The sequence below is a fragment of the Lissotriton helveticus genome, chromosome 4_1, assembly GCF_964261635.1.
Source record: "Lissotriton helveticus chromosome 4_1, aLisHel1.1, whole genome shotgun sequence".
NCBI classification, from domain to species: domain Eukaryota; kingdom Metazoa; phylum Chordata; class Amphibia; order Caudata; family Salamandridae; genus Lissotriton; species Lissotriton helveticus.
Window position 1 is genome coordinate 798093281 of NC_136063.1, and position 22288 is coordinate 798115568.

The 22288-nt window shown below is 46.0% G+C and overlaps 1 protein-coding gene across 1 annotated transcript in view; it reads left to right on the forward strand.

Annotated features, from left to right (window-relative positions):
* ROCK1 (Rho associated coiled-coil containing protein kinase 1) overlaps positions 1–22288 on the forward strand; it is a 2099493-nt gene that overhangs the window by 1469305 nt on the left and 607900 nt on the right. The window contains exon 22 of the mRNA XM_078687444.1: positions 13731–13834. Coding sequence (XP_078543570.1) covers positions 13731–13834 — 104 coding nt within the window. The remainder of the gene's footprint in view (positions 1–13730; positions 13835–22288) is intronic.

Here is a 22288-nt window from a genome sequence, read left to right on the forward strand (position 1 = left end):
TCTGGTTCCCAAAAAGGGCAAAGGGGGCCTACGCCCTATCTTGGACCTCAGGAGTGTCATCGACTTCCTCCGGATGGAGAAGTTCAAGATGCTAACATTAGCTCAGGTTCTGGCTGCCCTAGACCCTGTAGACTGGATCGTAGCGTTGTACTTGTAGGACGCCTATTTCCACATCCCCGTCCTACCGGCGTTACCTGCGGTTCATGGTAGGCCACGAGCACTTTAAGTTTACCGTGCTCCTCTTCGGCTTCACCAGTGCCTCTCGGGTGTTCACAAAAGTGATGGTGGTGGTCGCAGCTCATCTGCGCAGATTAGGGGCTCCAGTCTTCCCCTATCTCGATGACTGGTTGTTGAAGGCGGGCTTGCCCCAAACAGTCGTCTCCCACCTCCAGACTACGGTCGACCTCCTGCATTCGCTGGGGTGCCAAAGTCACATCTGAGTCCCTCCCAGAAGCTCCTCTTCATCGGAAGCGTTCTGGACTCGGCACAATTTCGGGTCTATACTCCAGAATAGCGGGTTCGGGATATTCAGGCTCTGATTCCGATCTTTCGGCCTTTATCCGGAGTCTCGGTCAGGATGGCCCTACGGCTGCTGGGTCTGATGGCATCCTGCTGGTACATCATGCCAGGTAGCGGATGCGGGCTCTGCAGTAGGACCTGAAGTTCCAGTTGGCTCAACATCAGGGCAACCTGTCCGACCACGTCCTGATCTCGGAGGGCACTGCAAGACAGTTGCAGTGGTGGCTCATGGACCGCGATTGGGTCAGTGGCAGATTCATCTCCCTACCCCAACCGGAGCACGTTGTGGTAACGGATGCATCCCTCCTGGGATGGGGAGCCAAATGGGAGAGGGGGAGATCAGAGACCTCTGGTCTCCGGCGGAGTCCCAGCTCCACATCAATCTTCTGGAGCTGCGGGTGATCCGTCTTGCACTGAAGGCCTTCCTTCCCTCTGTCCGGGGAAGTGTAGTGCAGGTGTTCACGGACACCACCACCATGTGATATTGCAACAAACAGGGCGGGTGGGGTCGTGGGCCCTTTGTCAGGAGGCTTTGCGCCTCTGGACATGGCTTGAACATCAGGGCATCACCTTGGTGGTTCAACACCTGGCGGGCTCTATGAACGCCAGGGTGGACGAACTCAGCCGTCGGTGCATGATGGATCACAAGTGGTGTCTGAAGTCGGACATGGCGCAAGGTCTCTTTCAGCAGTGGGGAGAGCCTTGGTTATATCTATTTGCCACCGAAGAGAACGCGCAATGTCATTAGTTCTGCGAGACGCTTTTCGTCGCGAGTGGAGTTGCGGTCTGTTATACGCTTTTCCGCCTATACCACTTCTGCCCAGAGTGCTAAAGAAGATCAGGTGCGACCGGGCCCAAGTCATCCTTGTGGCTCTGAATTGGGCACGAATGTACTGGTATCCCGAGCTTCTCAGTCTTACAATCGATCCCCTGATTCGACTGCCTCTTCAGGAGGACCTTCTGTCGCAGCAGCAGGGGACGGTCCTCCACCCATACTTGTCCAACCTCCACCTCCATGTGTGGAGATTGAGCGGCGGCAGTTGATGCCATTTGACTTGCCTCCTGAAGTCTGTGATGTCATTCTGGCAGTATACGCCTGCAGGTGGAACAAATTTGTGGCATGGTGCACAGCAAAGTCTGTGGATCCCCTTTCCCCCCCTCTTTCTGAGATTCTCCTCTTTCTTCTTTCCTTGGCCCAGCAGGGCTCTGCTCTGGGCACCATCAAGGGATATCTTTCAGCTGTTCCGGCCTTCTTGAGGCTTCCTGATCAGCCTTCTCTTTTCAAGTCCCCTGTTGTAAATAGATTCTTGAAAGGCATTACTCACATGTTTCCTCCTCTTCCCTTTGTAATGCCTCAGTGGGACTTGAACCTGGTGTTGACCTATCTGATGTGTGCTCCCTTTGAGCCACTTCATAACTGCCCTCTTCGTCTTCTAACCCTAAAGACTGCTTTCCTGGTTGCCATCACCTCTGCCAGAAGAGTGAGTGAGCTTCAGGCTCTTTCCTCTAAGCCTCCATTCTTTTCTGTCCATCCGGACAAGGTTGTTCTGAGGACTCGTCCTTCTTTTCTTCCTAAAGTGGTTACTCGTTTCACATCGGGCCGTCCATTACCTTTCCCACCTTCTCTCCGCCTCTGCATCCCTCGAAAGAGGGAGAGGCTCCACCGTCTGAACCCCAAATGTGCGCTCTCCTTTTATCTGGATCGCACAAAACAGTTCCGAGTGGACGACCAACTCTCTGTTGGCTACGTGGGCGCCAAGAAGGGGCGGGCAGTGCATAGGCGAACCATCTCAAGATGGGTTGTTCTGTGCATTAAGGCCTGTTATTCCTTGGCTAAAAAGGATCTTCCTGTGGGGCTGTGAGCCCATTACACTCGGGCCACAGCGGCTACTACTGCTTTGGGACAGGGAGTCCCTTTGCAGGACATTTGTCAGGCAGCTACGTGGGCCTCGCTGCCCACGTTTGCCAAGCATTACTGCCTGGACAGCCAAGTCCATAGAGACGGCTTCTTGGCCGTTCCGTTCTCCAGGACTTCCTGGTGTGATCTTGGTTCGTAGACCCACCACCAGGGTTGGTATTGCTGGGGTATCTATTCTAAGGTGAGGAATCTAACGAACGTGTTTCTTTCAGATGCACAAGTTACTTACCTTCGGTAACAAAATATCTGTAAGAAACATTAGTTAGTTAGATTCCTTACTGCCCCACCCATCCTCCCCGTTCTGCGAAAAAGGTCCTCCCTTTCAGGCTCTAGTTTCATGGCACCAGTGTCAGTTCCTTGCATGGCTCTGCTTTCCTGGCGCGGAAAGCTATGTACACAACTGACGTCAGCGCGCGAGGGCGGCGTCTAAGTACTCCGACGACGTCATCCCGGTGATCACGGCGCCGACGACGGACGCGGAGCCACAGAGGACGCCTACCGGCACGCAGGGGGACTGCTAACGAAAAATCTTTCCGGATCCAGCCTGACGCCTGGGGATATTCTAAGGTGAGGAATCTAGCTAACTAATGTTTCTTACAGATATATCGTTACCGAAGGTAAGTAACTTGTGCGATAATGCTTTTGAACCCATCCTTCAAAGAGAGCCATTTCTCAAATGGGGTGATCTGTCTCTGCGCCCCTGGTGTAACAGAAGGATGTGTAACCAAGTGTCTGATCTGGAGGTAATGGAGAAGTTCTGTTTCTGGGGACCTATAGTCTGCCTTTATTTTGTCAAAAGGGATTATTCCTTCATTATTGAATAGTTGACCAATGTGCCCGCAGACGTGTGAAGCCTAGTTTGAACTCAGGGTTGCCCAAGATAGGTGACATTCATGATGGAGAGGATGTTAAACCTCTTTGCAGCTCCACTCTAACCCAGACCACCAGCCTGGCCCTTGTGACGAGATTATTAAAGACCACAAGACCTATATTTTTGGTGTAGCCAGGGGACTTTAGATATATGATGCAGACTATTGCTCGATCCATAAAGCACCAGTGTTTTTCCATTTTTACCAGGCTGTGCTGCCTGGTAAAATTGGGTAAGATTGGGGACCCCCCCAGAGCACCCTCTGACATGCGATATATCAGGTTGCGATGCATACAGGACCATTTCCCATCCCAGACAAAGCTGTTCATTTTGGCCTGTAGAGAATTTAGAGTGCCGGGAAGGGGTGCCAGAGGGAGGTCATAGAAGAGAAATTGTGCCCTGGGAAGAATAGTCCTTTTCAGGGATGCTGTGTGACTGAGCCAAGACAAGTGGTAGCTTTTCCATTGGCCGAGGTCAGTTTTTTTACATGGCGCAGCAGGGTGAGATAGCAGATCACCACCGTGTTTGTAGTAGTAGGGGCTATCTGTGTCTCAAGGTAGGTGATAGTGGAGTCAGCCCAGGTTAGCAGTATTGGGCAGCTAGATAGGTCTATGCAAGCCACAGTGGAGTTTCTTACCCGGTTTAGGGGTGATTGTTATGAAGGACTGCAATGAGCACAGTAGGGTTCCTGTGTCAGCGAATGTATTAAAAATCCTGGTGAGAATCGATGCAAGAGGTTGGCAGAGTATTTTGTAAAGAGAGGAAAAGCTGTCTGGGGTGAGGGGGATATTTCATAGGTTCAACCAGGTTATAGCTGAAAGGACAACTCTGAGTCCGATAGGCTCGTCTAGCTTCTGTGCCTGCTCCAGAGTTAGTTTACTCATTCAGGCACCCGGAAAGTATGGAGGGCTGTCTGTTGCTTTAAGATCTGTGTTCATACTGAGTTTAATCCCCAAAGGGCCCCTGCTATGCATGTGTCTTCTGTGACCTCTGTGCCGGCTCAGAGACTTATTTTGACTTTAGTCATTTGGTGCATAGCTTGTGAGCCATTGACCTGCTTCATTTATTCCCCCATCCTTCTCCCATGCCTGTATTTTGTAGGCACAGAAGCACATATTCTGCCCTGTCAAGATAAAGCTGTCGCGAGCACGCGACCTCGAGCTGAGCCCACAAGCTCTGTGCACCAGTGCGCATATGGATAGCTTTGAATTCTTTCACCGGCCGGTCAAGCTCAACCCTCTTATCTTTCAGCAGTTTATCTGTTGCAGAGATATTAATTCATTCCCCTCCAAGTACAGTCTTCAGCGTTACCATTCTGGCAGCCGTTGGCACCTCCCCTTTGTGTTTGTTTGACATAAAATCTGTAGTAGTGCAAGTAAGTCTCTAAATATTGCCCGGTTTGTGGAGAAGGCCCTCACATATCCTCCACAGTCTAGCCCCTCGTTGCTCCACCGCCACTCCTAGAGAGAGGGAAAGTGGGACATGGTCCGTCAATGCTAAATGCTCAATGAATATCTCCCAGACAGGTGTCTGTATTGCAAGCATTCCCAGGAAATAGTTGATGCATGTTTACATTTTGTGTGCTGCAGAGTAATATGTGTACTCTCTGCTGTGTGGGTGTGACGGTCTTCACAAGTCTCGCAGCCCCCTTCTGAAAGAGCGCAGATCTGACCAAAGCGCTGATCTGACCTGTTGAGATCATTGTTCATTACCAGATGGTGATTCAAGAGCCTCCACAACTTACCGTCATAGGGATTGTTCCTGGATCTAGTTGTTGGCATAGATAGATGCTAAAGTGACCGATAGACCGCACCTGAATGCGAAAGGCCAGCAGTCTACCCTGTATCTCAGCCACTTTACTCACTGCCACCCCTTGAAAGGTCTGGGAGAAAAGAATGGCCACCCCCTTGTGTTTCATCATGCTAAAAGATAGGTATTGATGTGGATTATGGTAAGATTTTAGCCTGTACCAATCTTGTGCCAAAAGGTATGTCTACTGGAGGAGGAAGGTGTCTCCCCTATTCTGTTCCCGGAAGGATACCACCACTGCCCTCTTAGCAGGGTTATTAAGGCCCCTCCCATTAAGGCTGGTTACCCTAACGTCAATGGTATATCAATGGTATATCAAGTGGGCAGGAATGATTGGTGTCACGCACTCACCTGGTTCCGACTGCGGAGATGATGCTGGACCTCTAATCCCACGTGGTGCAGAGAATGAAAAAAGTAACTACAACCTTAATTTACCTACTGCCCCTCAGAGTAAGGGGGACTGGGATTAAACAAACAAAAGAAGATAGACTTGTGTCACTGTGTCTTCTCTGCTGCCTTGCAACACTGCACAGGAGGATCTGTACTCCCCGGACCTTTAAGTGTTGATGGGGGTACAGTGCACTGGAAACAACAAAAAGAATTGGTTGTGATCCAGCGCCCCTATGGAAAAACTGCCTCAACAATGCTACCCAACACCACAATACTCACCATTAATCACTCAACAGGCCCATATACCAACGAGACAATTTTTGGGCAACTGAATCATGTGACCTAATTAATCAGAACTATTCACAATCTATTTACAAATTTTTATACAACTGCAGTTTATCATTTCTTACCATGGTTTTAAACATATATCATTTTAATTAAGTCACTTCGGTAAATGGATCGGCTGATGGTAACTAGACCATGAATAAACAAGACCAGCTTGTTTCAAAAATCTAATTTTATTAACCTTTTATTCAGGAAAGTGCATTCTTTATGAATCTTTATTTTATTAGCAGAAATGCACGTTGAGAAAGCATATTAGACCAACACTTCAAAGGCAAATCAGTTAGCATGAATTAAAGAAAATTACAGATTCCATTCCCTAAATTCTATTTCCCTGTCTAAATCTCGCATCATCTAAAAGATAGTCATTTAAGCCCTATTATCCTTACGTGCGCCAACAGCACGACACGCCCTTCAGGAATCGGAAAGCGAGAAGCGCCCTCCTGCAAATAGGGCCATGTTTTATACCTTTCTGCCTAGCTAATCTCTCTAAAAGTACACTTTTTTCTTTGCCATCCAGTGTCCTCATTGGCTGACTGATGTCAGCTCATATGGTGTCATCACCTTTCTCCAAGCCTAGATCGGGCTTTTCTTAGAGTCCAGTGTCTCTTATTCTCAAGTCACGCAGCTTCCTTAAAATGATACTTTCATTTGAGCCACAATACATGACTTCCTTGGCTTGGCAAACTTTGCCGCTTCCTGTCCTTGAATCTGTCTCTCCAAGAGCACGTAAAACAATTTTCATTTGAGCTTGCAAATATTTTTCAACGTGGTAAAAGTTTCCATGCAGGGCTCTTGCTCTCTCTGGACAGGAATTGACAACGCCATTTTTCAATGTACCCTTTTAGGCCTCACTCGAAAACTATTATTTAAACAAACACAAGACATCAATTAATTAGAGAAATGAGACCCATTCTGTTAACCACCCCCTTTGATAATTATTAACCCATTAATTTATGTTACCTAGCTAAGCATCTTCATCTTCTAAAGGTACAATTTCTGAATGTAATTCTGTAATGTTTTTAATATACATCTCAATGTTTTAACTCTTATCTGGAATATATGTAAAGCAATGCTGGACATGCAAAATTCCACAAACTCCTCCCTCTTTAGCTAAAAGAATGTCAAGAGCAACACGGTTCTGCATAACCATCGATCTCATGGAAATAAGTTCAGTATCAACGAATTGGAACCCACTAGCAGTATCAGTAGACAATCTGTCAACAATTGTAGACATTTTTCTGATTTTAACTGCATTCAGGGTTATACCCACAAAAGGTATTACTGCACCAAAAATATCTCCCAAAATTTCTGAAAAACTTTCTCTTTTAAATCTACTCAAATGATTGCTAATTTCAAATGAACCCTTTACATTTCTATCTACATGAAAAATCTTTGGAAAAACTAATCCGATATAGCAAGTGCCATACCAGTGATCAGGGAGATTATAATAGGCCTTGTTTCCGCAAACAAAATAAATTCCAGGAAAAATTGGGTCTTTGCCACCTTTAAATCCCCATCCACCCAAAATTTGATAAGTGTCTTCACATTGACTCGCACCAACAAAATAATTATCAAATTGAGTATTGTCTCTTCTAATACAAAGCTTACCACTAACAGGTTTATCTATGTGAATAGCAACCTTTTCATTTCTACCATTTAGCTTTTCATCCTCAATTTGCCAAAACTTAGATTTGGTTTGTTTCAGCATTTCGTTACGCTTATAAATCGCTTTTCTCTCTTCAACTAAGTTTAAGAAAGATTTTTCTTCAGCTCTCAATTTACATGTTAAATTATTTCTAAAAGCATACTCATAAGTAAGTTCATTAGTTACAATGAAAAATTCCCTCATCTGTTTAGCATGTTTATGTTTATTCAAGCCCTTTTCAACTTTTAAGCTAGCAAAAATCTCATCAAAATTAGAGTAATAGTACTCCAAGCGACCTGTCGGATAAAATAGACTAGGTATAACACTGCAAGTGATGCCATAAGTAAGGGGAAGCATATTGTAGGTAACCCCCTCAGAAACGGAAGCGGGTAGTTTCACACAAATGTAACAGTCCTTAACATCCATAATCTTAACATATTCAGATAAAAGTCTTGAAAAAGTATTACTAGAAAAATCACCAACAGATCTATCTTGGTGGATCTCTGGTTTGTGCTCAATAACTCTGTTAGACTTGTCAACTACATTTTTGTTATCTTGTTTAGCCACAGCTTTACTAGTCATATTAATCTTATACTCTTCCTTATCAATGCCAAAAGGAAAAATGACAGCTAAAATTAACCAACCAAAACTATTAAAATCACACATATAGCAGAGATTTTGCAGCATCTTCTTAGGATAGAACATCTCGAGTTATTGTTAACAGAAGGCATCTTTACTCTAAGACAAGAGCCTTACAAAAAAATCAAAAATTTAAAAATTTCTAAATATACACCCTCCTGTTTTGCTTTGTTTTTTTAAAGAAAACCCTTTTATCTAACAGATTTTCTTCGACCTTGCGTCTTGCATCAATGTGTTTTTCTAGCTAACACAATTTCTTCGACCTTGTGTCACCTAACACAATTTCTTCAGCCTTATGCCAAGTACAAATTTCAACTTTATATGAAAACAAAATCAATCATTATCACTTGTGTCATCTCTATCTTCCTGACTACTGCTGTTCACCTCCACCACTGGTGGGATGATGATGTAAGTCCACTCAGGGGACTTGTACTTCTGATTAGGTCTAATCACCCTTTTTGCTCTACTACTAATTACTTCTATTTTCGTTCCTGCCTGATTTTTCTTGTCAAAGTCTCCTTTTTGACTTGAGATCTCGTTAACCTGTTCTTTTGATCTGTTTACTAATTTGAAATTCAGACCTTCATTTTCAGTTGGCCAGTTATTTCCTTTTCTTGATCATTTCTTCTTTGGTTCAGATTGATTACATTCCGCTCTCCAAGCTCTTTTCCTTGAACTTTTCACTTTGGATTCATCATCACTTTCAGTCTGATTCAGTATCTGAGATTTCAATTCTAAATCTAGGTTCTTCTTTACTCGGCACTTTCATTCTGTTAGGAACATCATCCTTATAGCTGGTACTCGGAATTTCGTCTTCTTCTTCTTCTTCAATCACTTCCAACTTCCCAGTTTCAGAATTTTTGTTCCTGCTTTCAGAGCTTCCAATCTGCTTTTCAAACCTCTCCTGATTTTGAATCACCACTTGATCAGACTCCTCTTCTGCTTCTTTTTCTAGAAGATCTTCATCATTTTCAGAGTCTTGAATCACAATTTCTTCAATGTCTTCATTCAACGCCTCATTCGCAATGGAATTTTCCAGATGTCGACCTTCTTGTCGATCCTCAGGATCTGGATCTCTTCCAGGTTCTTCTTCAGAATCTGAATCAGCTGTAGTATCACCTTCGTCAGGATTTTCAGGTGGAGGTACACGAATGGTGTGACTAGCATGAATCCTCCTTTTCAAACCTCTACACTTTACTGCATTTGTCGTGACAAGTATCACTTGTCTTGCGCCACCTTGGTACCAGGCAATTTCTTCTCCAGTGAACTTTTGTTCTCACCCAGTCTCCTGGTAACAGATCATGAGCTTGTTCCTTTTCTCTCGTTAACACTTCAGTTCCCACCTGATGGAACACAGAAGTCACGACGTCAGAAAGATTCTTGCAGTAATCCAAAATGAGACTATCATTAATGCTCATTACTTTCCCTACTGGTACAAAAGCTTGTCTCATGACTCTGCCCATGAGTATCTCATGTGGGCTTAAACCTGTCTTTTTATCTGGATTACTTCTCAAAGACATCAAAACAAGTGGAAGTGCGTCAGTCCACTTCATCCCTGTAGCTAGACACATTTTAGCTATTCTATTCTTGATTGTGCCATTCACTTGCTCAACAACACCTGATGCTTCTGGTCTGTAAGCACAATGGAGCTTTTGCTTTATGTTCAGTGCTTCACAAACTAATTTTAACAATCTGTTTTTAAAATGTGTTCAACGATCAGTGTCGACCGTCACTGGAAAACCGTACCTTGGTATGATTTCCCTTGAAAGCAATTTAGCCACAGTAACTGAATCATTGTGACGTGTTGGGAACGCTTCCACCCATCTCGAAAACAGACAATCACCTTAACATATCTCAACCTGTTATGGGTGGCCTGTCAATGAAATCCATTTGTAATCTGGTAAAAGGACCACCCTCCCGTCCTATGGTTCCCATGCTCACAACTGTTTTTCTGTTTGGGTTGATCTGCTGGCAGATCAAACATCTTTGACAAAAAGATTCTGTAATTAGTCTGAACTTTGGATTGTACCATGTCTGCCTAAACAACCTAATAATTGAGTCTCTACCAATGTGTCCTGGACCATGATGCATTCGAGCCATGTCAGCAATCATGCTATCTGGCATAACTGGTGTGTCATCTTTGTAAACCCAAATTTCATCTTCCTCACGCTGTCTGCAACCCGCTTTTAACCATGTGTCTTTTTCCTCATCCTGTAAATCTTTTACTCCTTGCCATGTCTCAATGTTCGCATAAGTGAGTTCAAAACATGTTCATTATTTTTCTCCCGATTGATTGACCTATTATTTTTCGCGCAAAACTTCGCGATTTCATCAGCATAAGCATTTCCCTTTGTTATATAGTCATCGCCCCTTTTGTGTGCTGTACATTTCACCCTCTGGTAGCTGAATTCCATCAATCTTTTTATCAAATCAGCATTTCTTATTGGAGTTCCCGCAGAAGTTAAATAACCTCTTTGAGACCACAGCTGGCCATAGTCATGGACTACGCCATATCCATACTGACTATCAGTCACTATGGTAACTTTTAATTCTTTTGCTCTTTCACATGCACGAATCAAAGCAATCAATTCTGCTACTTGAGCTGAACGAATTCCTTCGAGACAGGAGGCTTCCACTACATCTGCAACTGTACAGACAGAATATGCTGCTCTCAAAACACCTTCATCTGTTCTCAAGGATAAGCCATCAACAAAATAAACAAAATTTGATTCAGCCAAAGGAACATCTTTAATGTCCTGCCTCGGTTTAGTACAATATTCTAAAACATCTAAGTATTCGTGATCAATGTCATTTTCATTTCTGATTTCTGTTAGCAATAGTGTGGAAGGACTTAAATTCACACATCTCGCAATCGAGACATTATCTGATCCCAGAATAACCTTTTCATATTTAGTTAACCTGTTACTTGTCAAATGCTGTGTTTTGCTTCTGGTAAGAAGAATTTCAACTGAATGGGCTACATATACCTTTACAGGGTATCCCATTATTATTCCTTCGCTCTGTTCAAGGCTTACACTTGTTGCAACTACTGCTTTTAAGCAGCCTGGTAATGCTTTTGCAACAGGATCGAGAACTGCTGAAAAATAAGCTGTTGGCTTTCTCAGTTTTCCATGTCTTTGAATCATAACTGATAATGCACATCCTTCTCTTTCACTGCAATACAGCTCAAACTCTTTTTCGTAATCTGGCATGCCTAAAGCAGGTGCTTCACACAGACTTCTTTTTAACTGTTCAAAAGCTTCTAGCTCAGTTTCTGTTAGGATAATCGGGTCTTTTATGTCTGCTTTTGTCAGTCTCTGCAGTGGTTTTGCAATTACTGGAAATCCACTAATCCATTGGCGACAATAACCAACCATTCCTAGAAACATTCTGACCTGTCTCTGTGTTTTTGGAGGTTGCATTCCCTGAATCATTTTAATTCTCTCAATTGTCACTTGCCTGATTCCTTTTGCAATTCTGTGACCAAGATAAAGTTGCTAACAGTTCTCATATATAGTGTTTAAATACTTATATTCATATATTAAAGCACTTACAGGCTTCATCATATATTATGCTTGAGAGCGGATACAATTCAAAAGTAATCTGGAGTTTCTGGCACTCCTAAGATTGTCTTGCCTAACAATGTTCTGTTCAAATTTAAATGTATACAATGTGGGCTTAGTCTTTCCAAGTTCTTGATGCCAAACGGGTCAAGAAACAATTATGTGGAGACTTTTAGTTCTGATGAAAATAAAGTTTTCATCGCCCATGAGAAAAAATATCTGGAGCGCCTGGACTTTTAGAAATGAAGAAACAAATAATGTCCCATGTCCAAAAACACGGTTTCACTTTCAAAGAACTCAGTCACGGCTTAATCTCAAAACAAATCCGTAGATTAGTGCGCACTAACTTGAGAATCAAGTACTTGGCCTTGCCTCTAATTCTTCAACTGGAATCCTGATGAAGACTGAAAGCTGTGGTGCAAGTTGCCCAAGGAGAGGTGGAGTCGTAGCTCTGGATGCGAATATATGAGAAACGTCAGCAGCGTCAGGATCACGGGTCCAACAGGACTTGAAATACTAAAGCACTGGAGGGTTCTGTGCGACTCACAAGGTAAGTGCAAGGAAGATGCATGCGCAGGAATAGAACGAGGCCAAGCCCTGACTCAGTTTCAGAAGGGGTATGTATACCAGATGGAAGATACTATTCCAGAAGGGCACATGGCTCACATGGAAGTCCAGAAAGTACCAAAGGAAACCTCTGAGTGAGCACATGTTAAAATAACAGATGTGACCTTTGCTAATGGTAGGTGCAAGTCATGGTTGAAATCAATTAACCAAGGCAGGCAGAACCAAAGAACATTCGCCCTTGGAGTCAAAAGGTCGTGGCAGTTGGCGCCAATAACCAAGTCAGCTGGAACAAATAAGCATGAGTGGTTACAGTCCTAGGTAATGGTGGATGACGCTCATTAACCAGGAAACATGTGAATCTCTTACAAGAGTGCAGGCAAAGGGAAAAACGGTACAGGAGGTTCGAGGGGGTGTAGAGGTCTGGAAGAAGGATCACAGGTCGCCGGAGGCCGTGAAGTGCCACAGGAGAAAGTCACCATGAGCCCTGTGCGCAAAACCCACTGTACAGAGGGCACAAGAGGGGGTTATGACACTTGTCACAGGTAACCAGCCTAGGGTCCCATAACATGGCAGATGGGTGCCTGTACTTAGCTCACTATGTTCGACCCCTCTGGTCCTTTCGTGCCCCCATATTTGAATAATGTTCCTATGTGAACCATTTAAAGTCCTCTGTGTGGATTTGTAAGAAAAAATTGTTGTTCTTGGAGGAGTAGGACTTATTGCTGTAAAAGCTCCTCTTCTTCGCCCCTAGTGATTTTGTTGTCTTTCAGGGTTGAGACCTTGTCACCATTAAGGTTGCAGGGCAGTGTTGTATAACAGATTTTTTTTTCCATAACAAATGTTATTGTCAGCAGTCACAATGGGCCTGGCGAGGCCAGGTAGCCAAACAATGCAAGATACATGCACATGAATAAGATGTTGACTTATGTGATATCTATCAAGCAATACAAAAACAACAATATAACATAATGCCCCAACAGGGATCCGACCTTTCATTTTACTGCTATACAGCATATCATATATCAGGTTGAACCTCATTGCTCTCTTATTCATACATTGTATAGCACATTTGTTATACAAAATGTAAGTGACAGTGGAAGGGAGGATTAGATGAGTTGGGTTGTGCAGTTCATCAATAAATTATGTTAGTGATAATAGATTTAGTTAAAAAAGGAATGTTCATACATGAATTAGTTGAAGATTGTTCAAACGGTGTACTCAATAAGATGTGGATATGTTGCGTCCCTGCCTAATTGGTATTTCAGTACTACAATTACAGTAATTGTGTATTTAATGGAAAAATAAAAGTTATATATTTTTGGTACAATTTACAGCTGCAGTAGCTCATTGTGCATTTTAAGTGGTAGAAATGAGATTGACATGACTTCTAGATCCCAAATCTGAAGTGTTACTGAACAGGTTTAAAATAAAGAATGTTGCAAAATAACCATTTGTTTTTCTTTCTAGACACTTTATAAAACTCAGGTTAAGGAGTTGAAGGAGGAAATTGAAGAAAAAAGTAAACAGAACCAAGAACTTCAAAAGAAAATACATGAGCTGCAAAATGAAAAGTAAGTAAATCGTGCATGTTTCAGCTAGAAGTGGCACATAAGCTAAACTTGTTTGCATAATAATTAGAGATGCTTATTTACTTTTCAGTGATGTATTTTGAACAGTGCATCAACTAGGGTTGAAAAATATGTGCTTGCATTTAGTTCATGGTTTCCTTGGGTCACTGGAGATAGGTGTTTGATTCTTTTATTTGAAAGGTTCTTTGTGAAAAAGTAGGCGTCTTCATTTAGAGGTGTGTCTATAACTGAAATGAGATTAGCAAACATAGTTGTCTTTCCAATCAGTGTGAGACAGTACTTTTTTTCCCCCACAAATCTTTTCATTGAACATAATAAAAAACAAAGTGCAGTGTGCAGTATGGTAGTCAAAGAGAATGGTTGTCAAAGACATAATACTATACATTATACATTTCATGAAGAATCAATTCACTAGATCGCCTGACTTAAATTAGAAAACAGTCTTTTACAAGAGTCCTTGCACCATCTAGTGGCTGGTGCGCTCCCCACCCATACCCCTCCTCCCATTACTATACAGATCCCTATAGGCGACCCATTGATGCCGCACTTTATCCCATTTCTTGGGGCTGCCCCTGCTTTCATATACGACTTTCCCCGCTGTATAGCACCAGTCCAAGTCAGTCTTCCCCTGGTCCACGCTCGGTGTATGAGAGGGCATTCCCATAGGATATGAAAGAAGGTAGCTGTACTGCCACTGCCCCGGATGCATGCATCTGCGTGTATGCATCCCAGTTTATGCCTAAATGCGCTAGTGGAGTAGGACCTGTGGAAGATCTGCAGTTGAACTTGCCTAGATCTTTCGCTAATTGCCACTTCCCTCTGGCTTTGCATGGCCTCCACCCAACCATCATCTTCTAGTAACCCGATGTCAGTCTCCCAGGCTGCTCTCAGCGCCCCTAAGGGGTCGGACAAATTATTAACAATCTTTTTATATGTTAAAGATAGTGCCTTTTTGGGGATGGGATCCAATAGAAGCCGATCCTCCAAGGGGCTATACTCCGGGATACGTTCCCCCCCTTATGGATATGTGTACGAAGTGCGCGTCCTAATTGCATGTATTTATATCGCTTTGTTTCCGCAAGTTGGAACTCAGACTGTAGGTTTTCGAATGATATGATCACCGGGCTCGCCATACATACCATAAGTGGGCAATGTCCAGCATTTTCCATTTACCAAAGCCCTGCAATTTCCCAACCTCCTCTAGCATATCACTGTCTCACAGTGGGGTACGTTCCGTCAGCCGGTTGTCCCACCCAAGAAATCTGTTAGCCCCTCAACACACATCCAACACGGCTTTTGTATGGGGGGCATGAACTTTCCAGCACGTTTACAATAAAAGGCAACCGAGTAGCCCGAGTGCCCATCACTAGGCGATCAACCCGATATGCTGGGCCGTCCCGGTCCCCAAAAACCCAGTCATTTATTACTAACAATTGTGACGCCCAATAGTATTTCTGAAGATCAGGGACGGCCAGTCCCCTTCGTATACTCAGCGCTATAATTTGACTAATGCTATTCTTGCACCCCTCCCGTCCCACAATAGCTTCCGCAGTTCACTATCAACCTCTTTGAAGAAGCTGTCCGGTATCTTATACGGGGCAGCCTCTGGAGTATGTAGAGCAATCGTGGTAGAGACATCATTTTAAACAGGATGGCTCGCCCCATCAGGGAGATAGGCAACGTCCTCCAGTGTGCCTGCCAGTAATAATCTAAAGAAGGCCTAAAAGGTCCTTATATAATTATACTAACCCCTGAACCACAAGTAAAGATCTCACAACATGATTACAAATATATAAAGGTTTTATTACATAGATGAACAAACTTTATCAGTACATAATTATTGCATCATATAAATAAGTTTTTTATATTCTAAAAATTAAATCAGTCACATCATCACAACAATCCCACATGCCAACCAACACTTTCATACCAGCACGGTGTCTTTTCCATCTGGGACCATCTGATTGATCTGGGGTCCATCCCTAGTGGATTGTTTTCCATCTATTACTTTCAGATCAACCATTGGCTATGACATATCTGTGGAGTTGTGTGCTGTTTGTGATATGAGTTGTATGTATGCTGGTATGAAAGTGTGGTTCAGGGGTTAGTATAATTATATAAGGACCTTTTAGGCCTACTTTAGATTATTACTGGCAGGTACTCTCTGTTCCCATTGTCTTTTGCTTTTTTCCCCGCCTACCTGCCTTGAATTGACTGATGATCCCCCTTCTATTTAGTAACGTCCTCCAGTGTGCCACCTCTCTTTTCAGGCATTCAAGTTGGGGTAATAGATTTCGAGCCATGAATTTTGCCTCTGCCTTAGTTACTACGATACCCAGGTATTTAAAATGATCATGCACCTGAAGTTGGCTCCCATCAGGGGGAGTGGGTGGTGGCCTGCCCAAGAGCATAAATAGAAGGTATTTGTCCCAGTTGATTCGATAACCTAAATATCCCCTGAATAGGTGAAAGATTTGTAGGAGCCTGCTGATTGTAAAGTGGGGTCTGGTTGCATACAGGAGATCTTTTCTTCCCACAACCTTCCCCCCCATTTCCAGAGGACACTGGGTCTGTCCGCTCCCACGCCACAAGCGTCGCCAGAGTGAATAACACGGGGGATAGTGGACATCCCTGCCTCATTTCCCTGTGCAAGGTGAAGGGGTGGGAAACGGAGCCATTTACAAGCACTCAGGCCGAAGGGCGGCTATAAAGCAGCTTGATCCAGGATTGAAATAGGGGCTGAATCCAAATCTGTCCAAGACCGTGAATAAGTAGTGCCACTCGATGCTGTCGAACGCCATACTTGTGTCTAAGGACAGCCGTGCAGCATCCTCTGTTGGGCGGGACCCAGTCAGGTGCATCACGCTGTACAAGCGGCGTAGGTTTAGTCTGGTGCTCCGGTGCGGCATAAAGCCAAACTGATAGGGTGTATTAAGGATGTAATCATTCCTGTAAGACGATTCACCATTGCGTTAGCGAGGACGTTGACGGTCTCTCTCCCAACTGATGAAGCACCCGTTCGAGCCGATTCACAAAGCCGACCTCAAGTACCTGACATGGAAGGGCGCCTTACTTTTATCCTTGACATCTGCCAGAAGAGTAGGAGAGATTCAGGCTTTCACTATAAAAGAACCCTTCTTGCATTTTTCTCAAGAGTATGTCACTCTTCGAACGAATCCAACTTTCATACCCAAAGTGCCTTCTCAGTTCCATCTAAACGAACCAGTGAAATTACGAGTTTTCTTCCCAAATCCTACAACCCCGGCGGAAAGAACACTGCATTCTTTGGACATCAAGCGATGTTTGAAGTTTTATCTTCAAAGAACAAAAAACATCAGGAAATCAGATAAGTTATTCGTAGCTTATGGCCAAGCTACACTGGGGAAAGAGGTCACTAAAGCCACAATTTCCAGATGGATAGCCTCTGCGATCCAATTTTGCCACGTCAAATCTAACAGACCACTACAAAGAACTATCAGGTCTCACTCTACAAGAACTGTAGCAGCGTCTACAGCAATGTTTGCAGGAGTGATGCTAGAAAACATTTGCCGTGCTGCGACATGGAAGAATGTCCACACGTTTACAAAACATTACTGCCTGCAATCAGCAAACCAAGATGATGCGGCAGTTGGGCAAGCGGTTTTACATCACCTGTTTCCATAAGAACAAAGTCAGGTAACCAATGTTTTATTCATTTTATCATGAGTCTATGCCTTTCAATATATCTGTGAATGTAAAGATGTATATTTCTGTAGTAGGGGATCTCTGTGTATAGTCATAATCTAGTGAATAGTCTCGCCCATGTGCGTGGACCCCGGAGCAATCAAAAATAATTTCTTAAGTTGTCAAAAAATGCAGACCTGCACAGACCCTTGAGAAAGAATTTAAAGACCGATAATACAGCCTATATCCACAGGCTACACTGGCCAGTACTTCCACTAGAAATTCCACCAAAAATCCACAAACAGCACAGCCTGTCCAGATTTCTCCACAGAGAAAAACCTAGCCTTTACCAGCAAAACCCTCTGGAATGATAGAGAGGATAGTGTGGACAGACAAGCCCCATAGGCTGCCATTATGTGGCTCATAACAGGATACTGTGCCTTTAAGAGAACCTTTAAGAGAACCTTCCAGAACTCTCACAGTATCCCAGAATGCACTGCAGGTCCTCTTTACTTTCAGTTCTTTTTTCCGGCTCCTGCTAGCAGGACCCTGGAGCATTGAGCTCTCCCTTTCTAAGGGTTTATTTAGTGATTTTTCACTTTTTCAAGTATTTGAGTGTTTTTCATTTGAAGTACTTGGTGCTCTCTTCCTTGTGTGTGTATCCCAGAATGCACTGCAGGTCCTCTTTACTTTCAGTTCTTTTTGATGGCGTAACAAGCCAGACCTGTAGCATGGGGCTTGTCTGTCCACTCCTTCCTTAAATTATCTCTTAAGTGTCTGTGCAGTTCTGCATGTTTTGACAACTTAAGAGATTATTTTTGATTGCTCCGGGGTCCACGCACATGGGCAGAACTATTCACTAGATTATGACTATAACAGAGATACCCCTACTACAGAACTGGAGTTACAGGACAGAAACTACTCCATATTACAGATTACTTGCTTGTTTTGCGTGATATTACTGTTCCCGTTTAATGTTATATGACTGCTCTTTGGGATCTAGTCATGTTTATAATTAGTAATATTTACTTCGCAAATGTTAGTTGTTAAACATATGTTTATGGGAGTGTATCACTATAAGTCTCCCACCATCCGTAACCGACTTTTGCCTCGCATACTGCTTGCTACTCTGATTCAGGCATGTGAATCTATGAAAGATACCCCAATACTGAATAAGAAAACAAGTTACTTACCTGTTACTTCAGTTATCCAGTATTGGTATCTTTCATAGATTCACATGCACCCACCCTCCTCCCCGGAGAGTCAGTTCTCTCATTTTTGGGATACTCACTCCCACTGGTGCTAACGAAAATCTGAAGAGAACTGGCTCTACAGAGAGGGTTCTAGAGGGTGCTGTGAGCTGATTGGTTGGAACAAAGACTTTGGTCTTTTTAGCATAATGAGGTAGATAGGCTACTACAATCTAGGCCTCAGGCCTTTCTCATAGCGCCTACTACTGTAATTTACTTTTGGCACTGCTTTTTTATATACTGTGGGACTCCCGCCTCGGCGACGGGGAATGATTCAGGCATGTGAATCTATGAAAGATACCAATATTGGATAACTGAAGTTACAGGTAAGTAACTTGTTTTCTTCTACACCAGCAAGCGCAGATCCGAAGAGAAAGGTACCCCCAGTCACTTTTTGACGGAGTTATTTTTGGGAATTTTGTCTCTGTTTTTTTAGTCTTTGACTCCTGGTGCATAGGGATGCCCGGTTTTAAGTCTTGCACGGCTTGTCCCCGCATGATGTCGGTGACAGACCCGCACCGTGAGTGTCTCTACTGCCTGGGGCACGACCACAACTCTGAGCCATGCCCCGAATGCCGGGCCATGGCTCCGAAAGTTGCTGGAGTCCCGGGAGTCAGCTCAGCACTGTTCAAAGTCCTGGTCCCTTTGGGAGGTCGAGGGACCAGTCGCGGAGCCGCCACCACCACGATCGTTCGTCGAAGTCTTCGCACTTGGAGTCAGGTAGGGCGAAGCACAAGAAGTCGAAGAAGCATTGTTGCTCTTCGCCTTCCCCTAGCTTGTTGCAGGACATGGCAGAAGGTGCGGGTGGTGCCACCCCGCAGCTCCGCGGGGACCTGCGCAGTTGCGACGGCCTACCCGCCCTTCCCGGGTCCTTCGGCGACTACGGTCCAGCTACAGGACTTCCTGTCAGCCATGGCCCCTGCCTTTTTGGCCACTCGGGGCCTGCCGGAAAGTCTTCGGACCCCTCGGGTCCAACTGGGGGTCCTCGCTCTTCTTTGTCGCCGCCCCAGGCCCCCGGTCTCAGTGCTGGGAAACCCCCATGGATCCATGCATGGATCTCAGCCGATGTCGGGTGGCCTCGAATGACCTCCATCGGCGTCTACTGCACCGCTGCCAGCCGGCTCCATGACCAACGCCGTACCCGGCTTCCACCCCAACGTGGAGACTGCGCCGGACCGTTGTCGATCGACGCTGATACCGAAGCCGATGGGGAATTTGTGTCTCTTTTTCCATCCGCCTCCCTCTTTTCCGCCTGTCCGGCAGGTTGGGGAGGAACTAAAGGACTGGGAGGGGTCTGAGGACCCTCTTGCAGCCCAGTGCGAGTTAGCCCCGGACTGGGAAGAATATTTGGAAAGATGCAGGTGACATGGATTTTACTCCAGAACCTGGCTCACTGTCTCCTTCTACCGTGGCTACGGAGGAGGGTGGCACATTTTCTGTGGTGTTGCGTAGAGCAGCCGAGGTGCTCCACCTCGAGCTCCCTATGTTGGCTGTTCGGACTAACCTCCTGACAGAGATGCTCCGGCCAGCGTCTTCCTCTACGGAGCCGCTGCTGCCCTTTAATGACGCACTTTCAGACGTTCTTTTGGGCACCTGGTCCAGGCCCAACACAGGGGCTCCTGTGGATAAGATTATGGCTCAACTCCATCGCCTGGCCCCCGGCGACCCGAATTTCCTCTCCCAACACCCGACCCCTGAGAGCTTGGTTGTCCAAGCTTCTGCGTCCCCAAACGCATTCCCTTCTGCACCCCCGGATAGGGAATCCAAGAAACTGAAACAGTTTGGGAATAAACTGTTTACTTACTGGCAGTTCAGTGCTGCGGTCTGTGAACACCGCATGCCTCTTGGGCCGTTACTCCCATTCTGTGTGGGACACGGTTGCTCAGGTTCTTCGTCAGTGTCCGGAGGAGGCCTGAACATCTGAAAGAGACACGTTATTATTAGATTCCTTACCTTAGAATATCCCCAGGCGTCAGACTGGATCCGGAAACTTTTGCGTAGCAGTACCCTTGCGCGTCGGTAGGCGTCGTCTGCGGCTCCGCGTCCGCGTCGCGGGCGCCGTGATGACGTCGTCGGAGTACTTAGACGCCGCCTCCGCGTGCTGACATCAGTTCTTCTTTTTTCCGCGCCAGCAAGCGCAGATCTGGAAAAAGCAGTAACCCTAGTCAATTTTTGACTAACTTTTTGATCGATTTTTGATCATTTTTCGAAGTCTTTTCGACTCCGATTGGTGCCATAGCGACGCCCGGCTTTAAGCACTGCGAGGATTGCGACCGCCTGATGTCGGTCACGGATCCTCACCACCTGTGTTTAACTTGTCTAGGCGTCGATCACGACGACAAGGCCTGCTCCGACTGCCGGGCCCTCTCTTCGAAAGCAAGGCGGGAGCGGTCCCCAGGCGACTCGAACTCCGGCAGTCGGTCCCGCGCCGCGAGAGGTCTCGGTCCCACGGGAGGTCGAGAGACAGGTCGCGGGCTCGGAGCCACCACAGCTCCGAGAGTAGGCCGCACTCCTCCGGGTCGAAGTCGTCGTCAGGTAAGAAGCACAAGAAGTCTAAGAGGCGTCATCGCTCTGCGGACTTCCCCCCCGACGCTCGCGCGATGCGGCCGGGGGTTCGGGTGACACCGCCCACGCGGCTCCGTCCAGCTCCGCACCCTCCGGTCCCCGGGCTCAACGCGACGCCGGAGGAGATTGAGCGCTTCCTCATGGCCATGAGGAAACTCTCTCCTCAGACGGGCTCCGCGGCGCCTTCGGGCCCAGCGGACCCGTCTGGGACCCCTAGCGGGTCTGGGGTTTCGGCCCCGACGCCGTCGTGTGCTTTGACACCGCCGCCGCCTTCGGGCCCGGCGCCGCAGGTTCCCGCTCTCCCGACGATGCCGGCGCCTTCGGGCCCGGCGCCGCGGGGTCCAGTTGTCGCCGGCGCCCTCGGGCCCGGCGCCGCGGGACGCCGCTAGACCTTCTTCGGGATCTGGATCGTCGCCGGTGGACCTTACGAGCTCCCCGGCGTCGGACTATCAGGTGTCGCCTCCGACGCCGTCCTCGGGCGGCGCCGTCCCCGATGCCATCTTCATTCATGTTCCGACGTCGGGGTGGCCCCGATGGGCGCCGCTCCAGACGTCGTTTGGGGAGTTTCACTTCTATGAACAGGCCCCATTAGTTGAGAACCCTGAGTTTCAGGAGATGGGTGATGAAGAGGATTGGGAGGGGTCTGAGGACCCTCTGACCAGAGAGTGTCAGTCTCATGAGGACTGGGCAGGAGAGCTTGGGGAGGCCAGTGGCCTGGACACCTCTCCAGACACTGGTTTTGTCTCCCCTCCTACCGTGGCTTCGGAGGAGGGGGCTACCTACAGCGTGGTGTTGATGAGGGCTGCCAAGGCCTTGGCCCTTGAGCTCCCCGTCGCGGCCGTGAGGACTAATCTCCTCACTGAGGTCCTTAAACCGCAGTCAAGCTCGGCCGAGCCTCTGCTGCCCTTTAATGAGGCCTTGACCGACGTTCTTCTGGGCACTTGGTCCAAGCCCGCTA